Source organism: Corylus avellana, chromosome ca2, assembly GCF_901000735.1.
Source record: "Corylus avellana chromosome ca2, CavTom2PMs-1.0".
In the NCBI taxonomy this organism is placed as follows: Eukaryota; Viridiplantae; Streptophyta; class Magnoliopsida; order Fagales; family Betulaceae; genus Corylus; species Corylus avellana.
This window is the reverse complement of record NC_081542.1, coordinates 5,112,593-5,134,491: the sequence shown is the minus strand read 5'-3', so window position 1 is coordinate 5,134,491 and position 21,899 is coordinate 5,112,593. Positions and strand designations below refer to the sequence as shown.

Sequence of the window (21,899 nt, the reverse complement as noted above, 5' to 3'; positions counted from 1 at the left end):
TATTTATTTAAAAATAAATAAATAAAAAATTGAAGTAGTTTCCGCGTGTCAACATTTGATTGGTCCACGTGGACTTCCGTTAAGTCAACTAATGATCAACTAACAGAGGACTAATTTGGTCTATTATCAAAACCACAGGGATCTCCTGTGATAAAAATTAAACCTTAAGGGAGAAAAAAATAAAGCAACTAAACTCCAGGGGGTATTTAGTATTTAACCCTATATAATTAATCTTTTAAATATTTCTATTCTTTTAATATGAAAATAACTCCTTAATTTGATGTTTTGTTATCTATTTGTATTGGTAGGAATGAACCTGAATTCATGCACGAAATCATTAAATGGGTGGATTCGATATTAGTAAACAACGCATACTTCAAAGTTGCTCAGTATCCAGCTGAAAAAGAATCTCATGCACAAGATGTGAAGTCACTTATAGATATAGAGAAGAAGGGCACTGCGTGCATAATAGGGTTCTTTGGAATGCGTGGGATTAGAAAGACAACTATTGTCAAAGCAATTAAAAAAGTTGGTTGGAAAAGGTGATAGGTTTGGCTTAGGAAGTAGAATCATCAGAACACCATGATATAAACATTTACTTACTGCACATGGAGTTGATTTAGCATATCAGGTGAATAAATTGAATTGCTATGAAGCTCATCAGCTCTTTCGCTAGAATGCCTTCAAAAGTGACATACCTAACTACGATTTTTTGGAACTCATAGGGCATGTAACAGGTTATGCCAGGGGCCTTCCACTGGCTTTAATAGTGCTTGGTTCATATCTATATGGTAAAAGCTCGAATGAATGGGAAAGTGCATTGGCTATGTATACAAGAATTCCTAATAAAACAATTCAAGAAATACTTAGAATAAGTTATGACGGGTTGAAGAACATCGTAAAAAATATTTTTCTTGACATTGCATGTTTTTTCAAAGGACAAGAATTATGTCATGTCAGTAAAATACTAGACGCACTTGGTTACTTTGTTGATAATGGTATACAAGTGCTTGTGGATAAATCTCTCATATATATTGATCATCATGAGTACTGTCCCAATACAACCCTGCCTTACAAATCATTGAAGATGCATGACTTACTGCAATAAATGAGTAGAGAAATTGTTCAACAAGAATCAACCACAGAACCTGGCAACCGTAGTAGGTTGTGGTTTCATGACGATGTTCGTCAAGTCCTAGAAAGAAATGAGGTAAGACTTATGTTAAAAATTGTATAAACCTATTTTGGAAACCATAAATATTCGCTCCTTGATATTCGAATGTCATTCACCCACAATCGAACGTTTGTCCATCTTGGTCTATTGTTCAATGGCGCAAACTACAAATTTAACCTAAATACCTATATTCATGCAATAATCCTTCATCAAAACATAGAGGTTTGAACACAACGTATTTCACATGTCATGAGACTTGGTGACTTGATTCTTACATATTTGTCCAAAAATACTTAAAGGTGATATACTATTTTTATTTTAAAACTAACCCATCTGTTAAAACATGATTAAAAACAGTTTAAATATGTATATAGAGATACTAATGTTATGTGCCATTTGTGGGATATTGGTGGTATATTTGTGTGGCACATAAACATTACTCTTATGTATGAAAGAAGTCATTCATCATAAGAGTAATGTTATTGTTATGTGCCACACAAATATTCCATCACTATCACAATGGTGATGTGGTTGTCAATCCACAATTTGATCAGTCACAACAGTAAAAAATAAAAATAAAAAATAAAAAAAGGGGAAAAAATACACTTTAGTTTTCTGAACTTACTTATTTTGCAATTATGCATCCAAACTTTAAAATTAACATCGAAGCCCCACATACTACGTACCATTGCGTCATTACATGTCAAATTAGGCAATTTTGCATTTTTCTTTCCAAATACCTTTAAAGTTTAATAAGTAAAATTTAAAAATATATAAAATAACCATTTGAAAAAATAATAATAATTAAGGGGCTAATATAAAAGGAAAATGTTAGGCTTATAAACACATTTTACAAAAAAATTATTTACAAATTGATGTGGCACAACATGATTGAGTTTTTCAAAATTTGAATTTATCTCATATCCAATTATATTGTGCCACATCAATTTGTAATTTTTTTATTTTTTTTTAATAAAATATGTTTGTATGCTTACTATTTCTTAATATAAAAAGGCCACCTATTTTTCGTTATTTAGTTTTTTTTTTGTTAAAATTTTTTCTATAAACCCACTTGAGGCAATTTGTCGTTTATTTATGAGTTAGTTTATTGAAAGTGCAGGCAATGGATATGTTGACCAAAGCTTTATTTTTGTTTTCGTTGACAAAAGATTTTTTTTTTTTTTTTTTTTTTTTTAACTAACGCATATTATTTAATGATGCAACGCGGCATTGGTTTCTCCGGCACAACACTCAACGAATTCATTGCGTGTACGTTCCCAACAATGGATAAAATACTCGGCCTGTATTGTCAACGCCAGCGAAGCGTTGAATGTCTATGAGACATTGGTGGACAACCTGCCACATAACCAAACAAGACAAACAGGCCCTCCACTTGCATCCGCGTGTGGGCAAGCGACACCAATTGCACAGAGTTTCAATGACACTCCAGGCAGGTTTAAAACTTCCTTTCTTGAGGGCATGCCGCACGCCCATATATTGACGTTATTTTGACCTCCAGTAGTACAGTAGGGAAGTTGCCAATCATTTTACTTAAATTGTGCGATCAACTTCTATTATTATTATTTTTAATTAAGAAAATGTTAAAAGCACAATACAAACCTAATTCAAAACCAACGTCTTTCTTACGTGGCATTTTTCTTTTTTAAAAAAATAAAAGTTTGAATTTTAAACCATTCAGATCGTCTTGTTCCCTTTCAGATCCAAAAATTCCCTGTCCGTACGTCGCTCCTGTCTCTCTCACTCCGGCCCAAGGTTCCGTCTCTGTCTCTCTCACTCCGGCGACGTCTTCGGCCACCGAGTACTGCAAGAAGCACGTCGAGGCCCCCAAAGCAGCCGCCGCGTCCGAAGACCGCTCCACCTCCTCCGACGACGACCTCAAGGCCTGGGACGCCGAGTTCGTCAAGGTCGACCAGGCCACCCTCTTCGATCTCATCCTGGTGTGTCTTCTTCCTTATAAACTCAAATCCCCCTGTTAGATCTTTTTATCATTGATTTTTTTTCTTCTGATTAGGGTTTTGGTTTTGTTTTCTCGGCTTCCGTGTCTTTGATGTGTTTTTGTTTGGTTGGTGAGAAATATTCAGGGGGAATAGTAAATAGATTTGAGGGCTTCCGTTGTTTATTGACCAAACAACCTTTAAATATGTTATGGTGTTGAAGTGGCATGAGAAGAAGTAATTAATCAAATAAGAACAAAGAGAAAGCATGAGAAGAAGTAATCAAATAAGAACCGAGATTGCTGAAGAGGCCAAATGAGACGGTTTTGTTTATGATCGAAATCTTATTTCTCTTTGATTTATTCATCATACTATTATAATATATGATGACCCAAAAAGGCATGAACATGTATGTATCGGTTGTCCAAGTTTGTTCTTTTTTAATAATTTTTTTTTTCTTTCAATTTTCTCGTTTATTTGGTCTCTAACAAAGTGAGATTTTCCTGAAAGTACTTATATTTGCAAAGACTATGTATAGAACTTGGTTTGAATTGGTGAGCAGAGAAAATGATAATGAAGGGGGTGTTTGGCAACAGCCTTGACCTTGGCTTAGACACTGTTTTTGTCTTTTTCATGATATTAGATTACACTTTTACCCTTGTTTATTTTTCTCCCAAAATCTGCTGCGCAGCTTCTCTTTTCCTCCAGCTTCTCACTAGGTAATAGTACCCTAGTGAGAATGAGAGGTGAAATTTCAGAGTCAGATAACCAGCGAGCAATGAACTCCGCCATCGGTGTCTTCCCATTGCCTCCCCACGTCAAATTCCCCACACTGATCACCGGCACTGGCAACCTTTCTAACAAAAATATATCAAACGATCTAAACAAAATCTTTTTTTTTTTTTTTTTGCATTTCACAAAAGCAGTACTTGGAACCACATGTAGGGCGTTATCTTTGATGGGAGAGTGGCAGAAAAGAAAATAAAAGTAGTGAAAAATTCAAGCTCGGCGTTTATTTTTCTTCGGTATCAAAAGAATGGAGAACCCAACACCCAATTTACATTTCTCGGTAACAATCAAAGCTTCCCCACGCTGTTTGGTTGCTGAGAAAATGTGGGAAAGGAAGGTATCCCATTATCCCATAACTTGGGCTCATAGAAAACAAAACGAAGCTCTACTAAACCAAAGTTAGTTGCCTTGATTTAGTTGAAGGTGAAAACTTTTTGGGGCCGACAACTCAGAATTTTCTTTTCTTTTCTTTTCTCGGTAGCCAAACGGAGAGGGAAATGAAGGAGGTGGGTCCTACCGGTGCTTGCGAAGGAGGCCGAAGCGGTAGAGACAGTGGCGGAAGGAGAGAGCGACCCTGTAGAGGGAGGAGGCGAATGAGAGGACTGGGGTGAGAGAGCGTTGCAGAGTAGAGAGCTTTGTGTGGTCCCGAGCGTAGGCTATCTCGTTCACCAGCACTTGCAGTTTCTCCATCGAGAAAGAAGGAGCGTGCAACGTTCAGCTTGAAATCAGAAAGGGGGGTGGGGGGGAGAAATCAGAAAGAATTTCTCCTCGGCTGCTTCACACGCATGTTAGGGGGAGTTGGGGAGACGCTGGCCATCAACGTTCAGCGTGGGAAAGGCAAAAAAAAAAAAAAAAAGGTCTGTAAAAATCCTTAAGAGATAGGGGTAAAATGGGAAAAATAAAGCAAAAATTTCCCTAAAAAAACGAGCCATGACCCAGACACTAAACAGTATCTGGGTCATGGCTGTTGCCAAACGAAGCCTTAAGGTGGTCCGATCGAAACAGCCGCAAGCGGGAAGCACTGGCACAATGTCTGGAGAACACTTCAAAACGGTTTGCAACCAGATTTAGAGATCAACATAGACACACAAAAAAAAAACAAAAACAATCGAGAACCAGAGTGGGAGAAGTCGCCGGAGACGTGGTGACCCGTGGACCATATGTCTGGAGGCAGAGGACGACAGGGAGGAGCAGAACTGGCTAGAGAAGAAGAATGTCGGGCACGTGCACGGGGAAGAGGGGCAGATCACAGTCAGGGCCGTTTCAACCACTAGGCGAGTTAGGCGGTTGCCTAGGGCCCCCATTAAACGCCCTCAATTAAAAAAAGTTTCCATAAAAAAAAAAAAAAAAAAATTAAAAACTTTATTACCCTCTATATTCTTTAATTAAGGCCTCTAATCATGGTAAATAAGTAATTTAAAAAATGCCACAATTTAATAAGGCCACCAATTAATGAACATAATAAAACAATTTCCATAAAAAATAAAAAAAAAAAATAAAAAAAAAAAAAAATCAACACCTAATTCCCATTTCCATGAAAATAAAAAATTAAACACAGTCAACATATATGCTTAAATTAAGGCCCACTACTTAATTTCAAAAATACATTAATATCATTTGATTCTCTGACTTTCTGAAATAAATAAAGCTTAAAAAATTGATATCAATATATAAGGAAATCAAATAACAATAAAGATATTCTTAAATAAAATACAATCTTGAACAGGTAGATATTATTATTATTTTTTGGCCTTGTGAAATGACAAACATAACCCTCAAATATAACTAACGGGAAGGGATCAAGTTTCAAAGATTGTGTCTAACGTTTAAAATCAAATGGGAAAAGTAAATAAATAAATGCTATACGATGGAAAGTTTCTAAAATATTTTATTCAATTACAAACTCATCTCTTTATAAATTTTCATTTTTCTCCCTATATCCTTATTCAAGCCTTATTCAGATTTGAATTTTATTGACAATATATGTTATAGTTGCTTCTGCATAAAGAAGTTTTTCAAAATTAAAATTGATAAAATCCTACCTAAAATCAACAATGTCACAAGAGAGATTAAATGGATTAGCCATATTATCAATTGAAAAAATGATGTTAGAAAATCTTGAATATAAAAACTTAATCAGTAATTTTGCATTCCAAAAGGCAAGAAGAATGATTTTTAAATAAAAATATAATTAATATTAAAATAAATTAAATAAATATTATTTTTAAAAAAAGGCCTACTTAAACTTTTCACATAAGACTTCAAAATATATATGGCCGGCCTTGATCACAATAGATCTAACTTTCAAGTTATATATATATATATATAAAGGGAGGACCAAATGCTACTTCAAAACATCTTTAAGCAAATTATATTCACTTTTGAAAAGCAAATCAAAATCATTGATCCAATAAGTTGGACCAACAGTTTCATATAATAAAGTTTTCCATTTTATGCTTAATACCCTTTTAAGGGAAAAGATCCTCCTCCAGCCTATAGAGACCAGAATAAACAACCTATGTGAAAAAGTAAATTGGAATTTTTTTTTTTTTTTGTCAGGCCCTTTTCCAGGCCCATGACTTAATTATTACCTTCGGAAATGCCCCTCCCACTGTCCCAACTCGCCATACCTTTAAACTAATTGTACCACGGCCCTTTTCCCAGGCCTGACAATCTACCTGTGAAAAATAAAAGTTGCTGAATAAGTTTCATCCTCTAATTAATTTGCTTTCCACCTTCATCCCCAGCAGTAAGCACCAATCTCTCAGAGTTAAATCATTTCTATAATTAAAAGTTATGAACACTGATTTTTTTTCTACATTTTTCAATTAATTCCTTTTGGAGAGTCAGCACTTTCTGATCCCAGTGTTATGCCAGCCTGAAAGAGATTTATCAAAGGCTCTGGTTTCCTTAGTGCATAAGGAGTGAGAGATTGAGAGAAACAAGTGCCTCTTCATAACCTGATTCTGAACTCTTAAATTACTATTTATACTAAAAGTTTATATTAATAAAAAAAAATTTAATATAAAAATGTATCAAAAAGTTCATCTGAGATTCATTGTTAGATGTTAATTAGTTGATAAAACTACTTCTATATACTTGGAGAAGTGTATTCGATGAAATAAAATGATTAACAAATCGAAGCACTTCAAAATTATATAATTAATAAATAGGACAGAATTTTCCTTCAAATTGGGTAAGAGAATTTTTCTCAAATTTAATTTATAAAAATGGCGTGTCATTTAAACATATAAGATGTACATGTTTTTTTTTAATAATAAGAACAAAGTTGAAATAAATTTTACTAAAAATTTATGTGCATTTTACATGTTATTAAAAAAATTGACACATATCATTTTTATTTATAGACAGTTTCTTCAACCCAATTTGAGTGTGTACTGATTAATTTAATACATGTTTTTTGATAAAAATAATTTTCATAGTATATATTAATAATCAGAAAATGGTGCTAATTTAGCACTTTCTCCACTCAAAAATATATTGTAATATATAAATAAAAAGCTATACATATAATAGACACATACAACTGGAATCACAGTAGCCATTGAGGCCCATAACTCTATTCTTCTTCTTTTTTTTTTCTTTTTTTTTTTAAGGAAATCATAACCCTAATTGTCTAGAACATTAGCGATAGCTTTCTTTTACTGTTTAGGGTTAAATATTCTTTTTAGTATTTGAATTTAAATGCTTTTATTTTGTATTATAGATAATACATGTGTTACTGGTAAAGATACCTCCGTATATGAAACTAACTAAAGTAGACGTAGAAATTTAGAGAGAATTTTGTGAAGTTTTTCAGTGATAAATAAAACTTCCCCAAATCCTACTTGCCTTGGAGCCCAAACTGAAAAAGAGAAAAGGAGTTCCTTAGTCCCTCAGTAAAGTTGCTTAAGGGGAGTATATATATATATAAATGAAAATGCTTGTAATCTCAGCTTGCAAAAAAGCATCAATGCTCTAAATAAGTTGATAGGTGTCCATTTATTTAGTGAGTTTATATAATTTTAATTCTCTTTGGCAACAGTTGTACTGTTGCCACCCCATCAAGCACCAACCCCTATGCCCTACTCTCTCTCTCAAAGCTTCTTATTCCCTCTTTTTAAGTAATCCTTCCCACTCATACTGCATCCCCTCTCTCTCTCTCTCTCTCTCTGAAGATACCAACTTCTTCTTTCCTCTTCTTCCAATGGCTGCTACAGAAGCGAAGGCAGAAGCTAAAGAGGCACCTAAAGAAGTAGTAGAAGAAACTTTAGCACCTCTCAGAGGCAAGGTAAAATTTATATAATGGTTTCTTTGAAGACCCTCTTCTTTTTCAACAAAATTTCAACTCTTGCTTGTGCCTAAAACTTTTCTCCTCTTTTCTCAGACATGGGTCTTGAAAGTCTCCATCCACTGTGAAGGCTGCAAAAGAAAAGTCAAAAGGGTTCTACTTGACATTGAAGGTAACCTCAAAACCCATATAGTTTTAGAGTTTCATTTTCTTATGGCTTGTTCCATTTGCTTCCCCAGAAAGCAAAAACTTGTTCATTTACTCTAGTTTTGTTCTTTCTTTCTTGCAAGTTATTCCTTAAATCTCTCTTTTAATGTTCATTTGTATTTTTTTCAGCTGAAATCTTATGGTTTATGAGCTTTTGTCATCTGAGTTCTTTCTATTTTGCTCAACATCAGTATTTTTCCTTGGTTTCTCTGTTTTTCTCTTCCATGTTTGCTTCTTTTTTCTTTTATTTTTTTTGTTTTTTGTAAGTTCGATGTTTCCAGTTTCCCACCTCTTCCTTTTCTTTTTGTGCCGTTTTCAAAATTACACCAATCGCAAGTCCAATAGTAATTTTAAGAAAGGAAGGAAAGGAATTTCTAGTTGATTTAATTGTTTCCCTAACTAATTTGGAAACTTTCTCTTCGATTCTCAGGTGTCTACAAGGTAGATGTTGATTTGAGGCAACAAAAAGCCGTCGTAATAGGGAATGTAGAGGCAGAGACTTTGATTAAGAGACTGTTAAAGACGGGGAAACATGCAGAGCTTTGGCCTGAAAAGGCTGACTCAAAAGAGAAAAAGCGCAGCAAAGGAAAGAACAAAGAGAAGCAAATCGAACAAGAAAGCTCTGAAGAAAGCAACCATGGCGATGACAAGGAAAAAGAGACGGCGAAAGTTCAAGTCCAAGACTCTGCTAAAAATGGTGAAGGTGGCAGCCACTGTAATGTTGTCAGTGAAGGTGGTAAAACCGGTGGACAAGCGAAGGAGCCGAAGCCTGAGGTGAAGCAAAATGTAACCGTAGCGGCCGGTAGTCAGTCACCGGTGCCTGAGCAGAAGGGTGCTGGCGACGGTGAGAATGGGAATGAGAAAAGTGGTGGGGGTGGTGGTGGTGGTGGTGGGAGTGGCAGTGGAGGTAAAAAGAAGAAAAAGAAAGGCCAAAAGGCGACCGTCACTATTGACGAGGCTGGACATCCTGGCGATGCACCGCCACCTGGCAGTGGATCACCGAATCATGGGCATGGGCACGGGCACGGGTACGCGCACGATCATCAAGGCCCATTAATGACTGAAATTCCAGCTGCGGGCAATCACAGCCATACACCTCAGCACGTGTACCATCATCAATACCCACCACAATACCAACCACATTACGATGCACCGCCAGTGTATGCAACGAGCTACAGCAGAGCACACCCCGTTAGTAGCCACGTCACACACTATTCGTCGCCACCACCGTATTCACACACGTACGTGCAGCACCCGGTTCACGACCCCGAGCTGGAGCATCCACCGTCGGAATATTATTACGACCCGCACCCATCCGCTTCTTCGTTCGAGCTATTCAGTGATGAAAATCCAAATGGGTGCTCCATCATGTGAGCAAATGGAGCGACCACATTGGAGATTTTGGGTATAGGCAAAGCTTATACTGCTCGTATAAGCCAATGGGGAGATAATTTTCGTGACGTGATGTATGTAGATATGAAAAGACATAAATGGGGCTTGCTCTACTGCTCTAGTGGGTTTTTGGTGGGGTATTTGTGGTAATTTAGTACTACTGTTTACTGTTGAGTTTGGTTTAAAAGTTGCTGTCTGCTTAGGTGTTTGTAGCCGTAGGCCCCCATTCTCTCTCATTCTCTTTCTCTTTCTCATCTGTCTCAAAAGTAGATTTGCTTGGTGGCTAGTTACATAAAACAGAGCAATAAGTGCTTTGGTAGGTCCATGGGTTTTTAGGTATGTAGCCAATATCAGTAGATGAGAATTGAGAAAAAAAAAACAAAAAAAATTAATTATTCAAAGTAATAATCAAGCTAAATTCGGGATCCGCAATTCGGACGGTTAAAGTAAGAGATTTTATATGAGAATTATTTTTTCGAAGAAATGGTGCAAGACTGCAATTTGAACAGTTAATATAAGAGACTTTATATGAGATTTACTTGTTAGACTTTATATGAGGTTTACTTGTTCGAAGAAGTGGTTGGGGATGATGATTAGCGGGCACGGCGAAGTAAGCATTGATTTGCAATGCTGCCTTAGTTGCAAGTGGTTTGTAGGAATTCTGTAAGAGACTTTATATGAGGTATGAGGTTTACCTGATCAAAGAAGTGGTTGGGGACAATGATTAGCCGGGCATGGCGAAGTAAAGCATTGATTTGCAATGCTGTCTTAGTTGCAAATGGTTTGTAGGACCCTTGAAATCTCTTAATCCCTCAAACTTTTTCTGATGTGTAAAGGGGGTGTTTTGACTGGGAAGTGGGACATCAAATGTATTACAATACAAAGCTTTGTGTTAAAAGAAGACCCAGGAAAAGATTACCTAACAAAGTGTTCGGTCCTGGTTTTTTGTGTCCCTTTGGGAAAAACGTTTCTTGCTTTAAACACGTCTTTTACAAAGAAAAAATAAAAAGAAAAAGAAAAAGAAAAAAAATGGCTTCAATTTTTATGGGTTTTCTTTATTTCCCACTTTCTCTTACTTTGAGAAAACAGTTTCTCATTAAAACAAGCTTTGGAGTGTGTGATGTATTGTCTCTTTCTCTTTAAAACTGTGGTGTTTCTTCTCAATTTCTGTTCTCTTTTTTTAAGCTGTCATTTCCTTCTTTAACGTGAAATGATTTGTTGGTTAATAATGCCTTTTGAGTTTGACATATTTATTCATTGGTTTAATATTCATGTTTTAACAGGATTCAAATCTACCACGACCAATAATTAACACTCATGACATTGAATTACTCGAAAACAAATAGTTTATCAGAGTAAAAGTTGCTAAGCTTTCACCCCAATTAAAAAGAAACTAGATTGGGTTGCATACAACCCCTTCCTTCTTTTACATCTCTCAATTTTCTCTCTCAGTTGGGAAGGAACAAATAAAGAAAGATACCATCCTCATCAAATAGAAGCAAAAATGCTTCTTAGCTTCCACTTGAATTAGACTCTATGCCTAAAGTGGGTATGTTTGTTAAAAAATCTGGGGTTTTTTTTTTTCTTTTCAAATAATTACCCAAATCACATAACGTTCAAAGTTGTTTTACCTTTATATTATATTAAAAAAGAAAAGAAAAAAAAAAATCATCCAAAACAGCTAACCAACCCAGAGCCACCACCAGTTGAACCTCCAACTACGTATCCAAAGATATATTAGAAAAAAAAAGTGGGATGACACTTGGCCTAACTCCTTTCCTAATCACATTACCAAAATGTCTCATTACTTTTCTTAACCAAGGGTTATTTTCCGACTTCTAAAGTGGGTTTATTCAGGGTCACTTTGGTAATATGCCCAAAAAAAAAAAAAAAAAAAAAAAAAACTAGCATTTGATGGGTCCTACATATCAGCAGCCCTTCTCTTTTAAAAGGGGTATTAAATCTTGAAGGGAAATTAGTGGAGTCATGATTTAAGTTTGATCACAATTTTGAACCAGAAACCCCAACACAACCAAAGGAAGGGCTCCCTTTGGTATCTTTTTTTCAATATGTGGGAAAAAGCTCTTTTTTGGGTTTTTATTCTCCTGCCCACTTGAGTGTTCTTTGACATTCCAAGCTTTGATATCATGGAGAACCTTTTGTTGTTTTGTTCTTATTCTTTTCTGAGGTGATCATATACGTACAACATACAGCTTTTTAAAAGCAATTTCAAGTAGAAATAATTTATATAAATTATGATTAACAAAAGGTGTTCAACCAATATATTGGAAGAATGGTAGCTCTTTGGGTCACCAATCACCATTATTGTCCTTAGAGTGAAAATGTGGATGCAGATAATATCAATATCTGTATTTGTATTCGTAAAATGCAGATCGATAATGGTTTTACAATATGTGATTATCATCCCCAACCACGCGGTTAATGCGAATATTATTCGCTATCCGCATTTGAAGTAATTAGCGTTTTAAACTTTAAAGTTGTAATTCACTAATTATTGCTTTTAATAAATAGCAAAAAAAAAAAACATTATTTATTCTTGAACACTATTATTCATATTACACTTGCTAATCATTTTACCAATACATTTTCATCACATATATTATTTAATATTTAGCTTTCAATAAATTTATAGTTGGTGACGATAAATTTTTTTAAAATAATAATAAATGAATAACATATAAGTCAATTAAATCAGAACAAATCAGAATAGTTTCCTAAAGTGAAACTTCTGCATACCCTAAAACCGCTGTCCACATCCGCATTTGCAGATATTAGTTTTTGCTACCTGCATCCACATCTGTATATGTGGATAGTGGATTGCGGATAGCAGATATGAGCAGTTATTATCCGCCGACATTTTCTAAAAATTAATAAGTGATTTGAAAATAGAAGAAAAAAGTTCTAAAAAAAAAAATTGGGTTGTTGAATTTCGAGGCAGTCAGGCAATTCTGGTGGCCCTTGTAAAGTCGGTAGACAATTTTAAAGGCCACCGTTAGCGGCCAAGCTAGCCACAATTTTTTTTTTTTTTTTTTTTCATACAACATGACAACTTCCACTCATGAAAAAATGAGAATGCCATAATTGTTTTTTAAGGTATTTTCTGTTTTATTTTTAAAAAAGTGTTTGTGATTAAATTTTTTTTTTTTAAAGAGTTCAGTAATTTATTTTGAAAACTGTATTAGTGGCACACCTAAAAACCCATTTAAATAATTGATATTAGAGAAGATTTTTCAGAGTTTGAAAAAAAAAAAAAAAAAATTGTAAGAAGCTTAAAAAGGTAGAAGGGGTACGAACAATGGTATAGACAGGATAAAAAGTGTTGGAGAATTGGTGTGGATGAAAATGATTCATCAGAGAATTTTTAATCAAGAAACAATATATATATATATATATATTGGTGTGGATGAAAATGATTCATCAGAGAATTTTTAATCAAGAAACAATATATATATATATAGTCTTGAGTCAATCAATTGCTTATCCTTTTATCAGGAACTGGATTCCATTTCCCTCAATTCAATCCATCTTCCTTGTCAAGCCTCACTGATTTCTGAAAGCTTTTCACTTGCTTTTCTCATATACCACCCAGTAATATTGGTGGAAAATTGACAAGACCCTGATTTTGAGTAATTGGAAGGCCAGTAGGCCACAGATATGGTGGGGTCTCACTTCTCATGTGCTCTGTTGTGAATCAAATATATTATTTCCCAATTTATCTGGATAAATGTGCCCAACTATGTGAGTTTCATCACAAAAATCACTAATTTAGATTCATTGCAAAGAATTATCTGACAGACAATTAAAAGATAACAAAATTGAAGCTGAATTTATCCCCCCCACCCAAAAAAGAAAATGGAGCTGGAAATAACTATGGCTCTCGTTTAGACACCAAGATGTTCAACATTAGATATTGACAGGAGAGAGTTTCCACTTGGTTGTTTAGAAGAGTTCTTATAGGATTAAATAAGACCTTAAGTACCCTTCTAACCCTTTTCCGCATTTAATTAGGGGAAAAAAAAAAAAAAAAAAAGCCCTTAAGTAGGATTAAGATTAGGAGATTGTTTTGGAGTAAAAGTTTGGTTTCATTTGCTATAAATAGTAGAAGATTGAGATGAATAGGCTGAGAAATATTTGTAATCAATATGTGATTCTCTTGCCATAAGTGGAGTTACTTAAGTTAGGAGCAACTCTTTGAGGCTTTGAGCATATCAATTGATATTAGAGTAAGCGATGTCCAAAGACGATAGTTTGGAGCAACTCTTTGATCATATATTGTTGCTACAACATACTGAGGACATAAGTTTATAAAAAAAGTACACATATTTTCTCAAACTACAACTCTATTGACTATTGTCAATGTTTCCCTTCAGCTACCAAACAATGTCATTGTCCTTCCAATGAGAAAAATATCATTCATTAAATTAAAAATTAAGAAAACAAAATGAATAAATAAATAAAACCAAGATATGGTAGTTTGAGGAATGTATGTATACTTTTCTCTATGTTTATAACCTGCGGAAGATAAGACAATTGATGAGAAGATAAAAATGAAAGATGAGAAACAACCAAAGAAGCTAGCGAAGGAAAAGAAAAAGAAAACGAAGGCTTTGATGTTGAAGCGAGAGCATCATATCTAAATTTGTGACTAAAGGTCTCCAAAAGATGAAGGGCTAAATTCCCAAAAGAAAAATGATCTTTTCACATATTTCGTACATCTCTTTTTCAAATTAACCATTGGATCAATAGGACCTACACAAATTCAATGGTCGATTTGAAAAAGAATTGCATGAAAGATTTACATATAACGGGTCTCTTTACAAAATTGCAAGATCTCATGTTTCTTCTTGTCACATAGTTAGATTAATTCTTATTTAGCATGCATACAAGTTAGCATATGCCACACAAAAGCATGAACTTTTGATGGAATTATATTCTATAGAGCTTTAGTTGTTTAAGGATCTGACTTGGTCTCATTGAAAGAAATATTTGATCCTCTTTACAAATTCCTTCTTTGTACCTTGAGAACAAGATTCCTTTGGAAGATGGGGAGAAGGGAGGGGGAATGTAAAAGAGGTTTGGAGCAGGATTTGTCTGAAAGAATCTTTGCAGGAAGAGGTGGTGCTAATGATGATGATGATGATGGCGGCACTTATGACAATAACATGATGGTAACATGCCAAGTAATAAGGGATTTACCATTGGCTTAAGAGCTACCAAATCTTTTTTAATTCTATGAAAGATTCCTACTTAAAAATAAATAAATATTGGCGTCTGATTATAATAGGAAACATGCCCCTCAAAAGTTGCATACAAGTAGTTTTAAGAACAAATTTTTCCTAGAATCGAAGAATAAAAGTAGTAATTTAATTGATGAATTCAGAAGGGTCGATCTCCAAGTTGGTTCCGAAAAAATTTCCTTCAACTTATTTTATTAAGTGACAAGTGTCATTCAATATCTTTGGATTTTTAAAAAATTAATGTTTGGATTCCTACATTAGTAGAATGACAATAAATTACTGCTAAAAATATTAAAAAAACATGTAAGAGATGGCACTCGACACTTAATGAAGTTGGTCGGAGGAAATTTCCTTTAAACTGGTTTATATGAAATTTATGTCCAAAGAAAAATATGAAAAATCAACAACATTTTGGCAAACACCATCCATTGGTTTATTTAAAATTAATTGGGATGCATTGGTTGACGACTCTCATGGGCGTATTGGAATTGGTGTTATCGTACGAGATCATATGGGAGCTGTCTTGGCAGCACGGAGTACTACACCGAGCTGCTCACTAGAACATGTTGTGGCTAAAGCGATTGCAGCCATATATGCAGTGAATTTATGTAGGGAGATGGGTTTCGTTGATATAATCTTGGAGGGAGATGCTTAACAAATTGTTAATGCAGTCAAAATGGTGGGTAAAAATTGGAGTAAGTTTGGCCATTTAAATTGATAGAGAATCAAAGAAAGGTTACGCCAACTGAGATCGTGGAAGACTGAACATATTAAGAGATATGCAAATTTAGTTGTTCACTGACTCACTAGAGAAGCTATTTTAGATGTCAAAGATAAAATTTCAAATGAAAAAATTTCAAATTTTATTTATGTTATTGTAATTGCGGAACGTTACTTCTATTTTTTTTTTTTTTGAAAAACATGAAACTTTTATTGATGAAATTTTACGAGCATAAAGCTAAACATACAGTTCTGAAAATTATAACCAAAAGCTATGAAAGGTTACAAAGTCATTTTTATGACTTTAAGTTTTCATGTACAATTACATTTAAAGAATAGATTTATTTCGTACAAAGTCGATCTAAATATGCATTAATTTAATAGATTAAATTCTCAATGCCTAATTTAAAAAGAAAACTTTATACATTTAAGAAGTGGGGTTGATGATATTGGTCCTGCTCACTGTCAAAAAGGTCATGCGATACAATGAACACCTTACCATTGTGTTAGGTGTTCTAATTAAAAAATTTAATCTCAACTTGTTGGAAACATCATTAAAAGTGGATTGAGATTCTTTAAAAAATTTTAAAATATGAGATTTTAAAATTTTAAAATTTAAATAATTAGGTATCTTTAATTTTCAACATGTCAAACTCACTTGCTTCAATAACATATAAATATTTACATTTATTTCGACTATTAGATTTAATCTGATAATCTCATATTTAAAAAATAAAATAAAAAATTGAAGAGATCGAATCATTAAAAGCCTAACCCATTACAGCTTTTAAGACGCAAGACTGCTGGATTAAAAATTCATTAAGAGAAATTAATTAAGATGAAAATAATTCTGACACAAAATAAAGTGGGATTTGGATTCTGGCAGCATGTTGCAAAGAACATCCGTACGTCAAACTTCCCTTTAGTTGACTGTTGAGAAAACAGAGGAAAAGATTCTGGGTTGTCTCAAAATCTATTCTTCACAAAGATTCAAGAGGGTCTAGTCAATTGGCCACGAACAAATGATACCCTTCCCAACAACTTTCATTAGCCATTACTACATGAACTAATTTGGAAAACAATGGCAAAAATATCCTAATGTTCTGAAATAAATGTGTTTAGTTTTACAAGGAAAATGAATGTGTCCAATCCATTAATTATAAATACTCTTTTTTAATAAAGACTAATTCAACAACTAATGGTCACCTACACATCAACTCAATAATACAAGACTTGAATTAGAGATGAGTAACTAGTATTACCCGTGCTCTATCTCATTTGAATAACGACTTTTAACAATTAAAACAACAAATATGAAAGGAATTTTATGAAATTTATCTATCTGAACAGGTATCGAACAACCCTAGCTATAATATGGCAGCCCAATAATATGAGAGTTTGATAAGAACTGAGTATGTAGTATTACTCTTGCCCTATTTCACTTGAATAAAAAATTCTTAGTAATTTAAACACCAAATATAAAAAATTTCTTATGAAATTTATCTGCTTAAATAAGTTAAAGAATAGCAAACTTGCACAGACGCGCAACAGTGACCTTAAAAAACAACAAACTTGCACAGACACCACTTTGTCCAAACAGGTCTCGAACAACTCTAACTATAATATGGCAACTCAGTGATATGAGAATTAGGTAAGAGTGGAATATGCAGTAATACTACTAATGCCCTATCTCATTTGAATAAAAATTCTTAGTAATTTAAACACCAAATATAAAAATATTCTTATGAAATTTACCGGCCTAAACAAAACAGGTGGAAAAAACAACAAACTTGAACAGACACGCAGCAGTGACCTTAATAATGTGAAGATGTGGTCCGAAAGGACACAGATGAGGTGGTGGGAAAGTTAACCCAGTGACCATAATTTCTGGCACCTTTTTGAATACTTTAATATATGGGTACTGTAAATTCATGATTCCTTATCCATTGATTAAAATAAAGCATAGGGGTTCAATGAGTGCACCCCCGATTTGGCGATTTGGATATGTTCAACTATATGTTAGTGCTGTCAATTCCATCACACCTAACCTGCAGATTAAAAGAGCCCACAATTAGGCAACAAGCATTATTTTGAAAAGGAAAAAAGTTTTAAATTGGTTTATGTGGTTTAGGTCACCATCAGGTCAATCCATATGGCTTCAAATTTATCCTATTCATCCTTGTCTTATGCACTGCACTATTATCAAATACATGGTTTTGTTCATATTCATTAGTTTTTTTTTTAAAAAAATAAAATAAAATAATAAATGGTTAGAGTAATGCTATATATTATAACTTCATCTCACTCGTATTCCACTTACTGATAAAGCAATAAAGCAGTATCTATCAACATTTGATTTTAATTTTTATTTTAAAATAAAAAATACTATATATTGCACCTTCATCACAATCGTGCCCCAAAAAGTTGTTTTAGTATAAGTTTTGGTTAAATCACAATTTTTAAATGGTATAACTTTACGTTTGGTTGTCATTTTAGACTTTGTCTTTTTTAAAAAAAAAGATTTTTTAGGATCCAAGTAAAAAAAAAGCTAAAAATGATGATCCATAGAATATTGAGAAAAAATAAAAAAAGTAAAAAGTATATTATCCGTTGTTTTTTTTTTTTTTTCTTTTTCAACTGCTTATCGTTGGTGATTCGGGGTGGGTTGGTTGAGTAACGTTATACATCATCCTCTCATCTCCAAAACTTGTATAGTTTGGTCTCTTATAATATTTGGTACATGAAAATTAATTTTTTTGTTGAAAAAACCAAGTCGCATAGGCTTTGGAGAATCGAGTGATGGGAGGGGATGATAGGTGATAAATAGAATTACTTGGATCAGCCACTTTTCATTTGGCCAAAAGGTGGCTCGACCATTTCCTGCTTTATATATACTGAGAGTCTGTTTGGGTGTGCGTCTGAGGGATTTAAAAGTGTATTTAATACTCAAAAAGTCAATTTGAAAAAAAAAAATACATGTTTGAGAACAAATTTTGAAAGCGCTTTGAATTGTCTAAAAATGACCAAAACGCACTTTGACAAAAACTTAAAAATTAAGCTTTTGCTAAAAAGTGTTTTTTTGACTTAAAAGCTCAATCTATTTTTAAAACGCAGTCCCAAATAAGCTATAACTTAGAGAAAGCGGTAGTTACATATATGCTATCACTCTAATAAAACCAGTCAATCTGAAACATTCTTAAAACTACTTATAAAGCCCGATATCTTTAAGCTGCTATTTTTAATTGGCTTAGGAGCTACACCTAACGTTTTTAACCTAGGAAACATCCCTACCTAAAAAAAAATGTTTCGCTATAGGCCAAGTCTTAAAAAATCGACATGTCTGACTAATTGGGAAACATGTTCCATAAAAAAATTGCATTGAGATGATTTTGAGCCACATTAAGGTGAAAGGGGCAGTTAAAAAGGTGTGCCACAATGAGCACCTTACCGTTAATTAATTAATTTTAATTTTGTCGATGTTCTAAACTCAAGTTTTCTAATCTTAACCATGTTGGAACCATCACTCGAAGTTTAACCCCCATCAAACTCAATGTTTCCAAAAGGCCAAGGCATGAAAGGGAGTGATTCATTCAAAATCTAAGAAACTAATTTAACATGAAAATTACTCGAACATAATTAAAACTGGTGTTGACGGAGTGGGAGTATATTGCCCCATAGGCGTAATTAAGTTTGTGGGGAGAACGATTAAGTTGTGGGAGTGCAGGGCGCGGTACGGAGTATTTTGAAATTTTTTTTAATAAATCCGTACAAGTAGGGTTTAGAGTTTTTCTATATATATGTATGATGTAACCCTAAATCATAAAAGTAAAATTACAGTCGTCTCTCTGTGGACGTAGACAAATTGCCGAACCACGTTAAATTTGTGTTTCGACTCTCTTTTCGATTCTATATTGTTCATCAATTATTATGCACGATAATAACAATTGGAATAATGTTTTCTTCTTCATAAAGATTTTGATTAGCCATTAAATTAGCTAGTTGGCTGTGGTATCTCAATAACAATCGAAAAAATTGTTGTGATCAAAATCTTCTTATGATCCAGATTAAATTTCATATATTGTCACATGATGAATATATTGTCACGTCATTTAAAAATTTTAAATGAGGTGGCACCGTATACACATTTCGATACAACAAAAACAAAATTTAAATTATAAAATATTTCATCACCATTTCAGAAGATCCTTAATTTTTAAGACAATTATATGAATTTGTCCTTAATGCCTTCTCACATTCTCCAAAAATATGGGTCGGGTCAGCCAAAATGCCCACAGACGCAGCATAGCCATTTACTAGGAGAGTGGTCTCTTTTCTGGCCCTTGTAGAAGATGAAATGCCAAATCTTTCACTGTCCACATGGATAGCTCTTAGGTTGTCGGCCGGGAAACATACCTTGTTAGTTGTAACCTTAACTTCTGCTACCTTTTCTTAGAGATTTCTATGTGCCTACCTTAACTTCGGCTCTGGAAATATCATGGCCATGATCCATTGATTAAAATATATATGGTTGGGGTTTCCTTGAGTGCCCAATTCGGATACACTCTATGTTATAACAGTTTTAACTTGAGTCAAAATACTGATGGGTCGGTTATTATAAACGAGAAGGAAATTAGTGGGGAAGTTTGTTGAAATGGGCGGGCCAAAAAAATAGTTAAGTCAGCTAAAGGCCCAAGAACAAAAAGAGTAATGATAGCCGAAAAAGTTCGAGCAAGAAGGAATATGATCTTTTCCATTTCAAATGAGAGAAGCTAATTCCTTTTATTTTGAAACAATTTTGCCCCCGTTAAATTAGGAATAGGTCATCTTTATTTTATTTTTCATTTGAAATGAAGAGGATCCTTCTTCAAATTAGGAGGAGCAGACGAAAAATCCCCTTTTACATGACTTTTGTCGTTTTTTATAGTGAACTTCTCCCTCTAACCATCTGCCACATGCCATGTCTTTATCGGTGATCTTCCCTGCAGCAAATATTCTATGTCCCAGGACTTTCCTCACACCTATTGACTCATGCCAAAAATGATGGGTTATAACTTAGGCTGCGTTTGTTTCAACGTAAAATGCTTTTCGTCGAAAAATATTTTTAATATTAAATATTTTTCAGAAAATAATTTTCTAAAAAATATTTTATAGTGTTTGGCGCGTACGGAAAATCACAATTATATATATATATATAAAACTCTAAATTATGAAAATGTCCTGGGCGGGTCCCCGTCAACTCCCGATGAGTCCCGGGCAGGTCCCGACGGGTCTCAGGTAGGTCCAATCGAATCTCAATCAAGTTCTAGTGAGGTCCTGGGCAGGTCTTGGCAGGATTAGTCGATTTGAAAATGAGATACTTAAATTCAGAAAATGGTTTACGGTTTTAAAAAATGTAAACTATTTTTCAAAAATTAAAAAAGAATTTTTGGTCAAATGAACAATATTTTTCGTTGACTATTATTTTATGTCGCTTCAAACACCAAAAAAATATGAAAAACATTTTTTGAAAATTATTTTACGAACAAACATAGCATAAGTGTCCATTTCTCTTATCCCACTATTTTTTCAAAAAAAAAAAAAATCTGTTATCCCACTATCAGGACCGTCTGGTTTAATCTGGACCATCCATGACCTTCAGGACCCGCCATCTGGTGTGCAACCTTTTTACATGGACGTCCCTGATTCAACCGGACTATTACAAAATCGCTTGCCCTTCCCGCCAACCCATTGAAAGTGAGTGCTCTCTCTCGCTTCACATCACACACACACACACACAGAGTCAGAGACACACACAGAGGCGAAAATGGAGTTGAGTCTGGGCGGGAACGCGCTCAAGACCTTCGCTAGGTGCATCACGTGCCTCGCACGTGTCGGTAACGAGCTCGTCATTCAAGCTTCTCATTCTCAGGTAAATTTCCTCCCTAACTTTCCTCCATTTTTTCTAACTTTTCCCACAGATTTCACGATCCCAAACACTTCATATCTCACTGACGTTTCCACAATTTCATACTAATTTGAGCCTCTGAATATCATGAATTTGTGTTTGTCCAACCGAATCAATTGAGTTATTAATTTTTTTACATTATCGAAGGGTTTATATTTTGTGAATGATC

The 21,899-nt window shown here is 34.2% G+C and overlaps 1 protein-coding gene across 1 annotated transcript; it reads left to right on the top strand.

Annotated features, from left to right (window-relative positions):
- Window positions 1-7,918: 7,918 nt before the first annotated feature.
- LOC132171396 (heavy metal-associated isoprenylated plant protein 36-like) lies at window positions 7,919-10,010 on the top strand. The gene is made up of 3 exons (XM_059582704.1): window positions 7,919-8,209; window positions 8,306-8,381; window positions 8,847-10,010. The coding sequence occupies exons 1-3, from the start codon at window positions 8,126-8,128 to the stop codon at window positions 9,788-9,790; spliced, it is 1,104 nt and encodes a 367-aa protein (XP_059438687.1). The 5' UTR covers window positions 7,919-8,125; the 3' UTR covers window positions 9,791-10,010.
- Window positions 10,011-21,899: the final 11,889 nt, after the last annotated feature.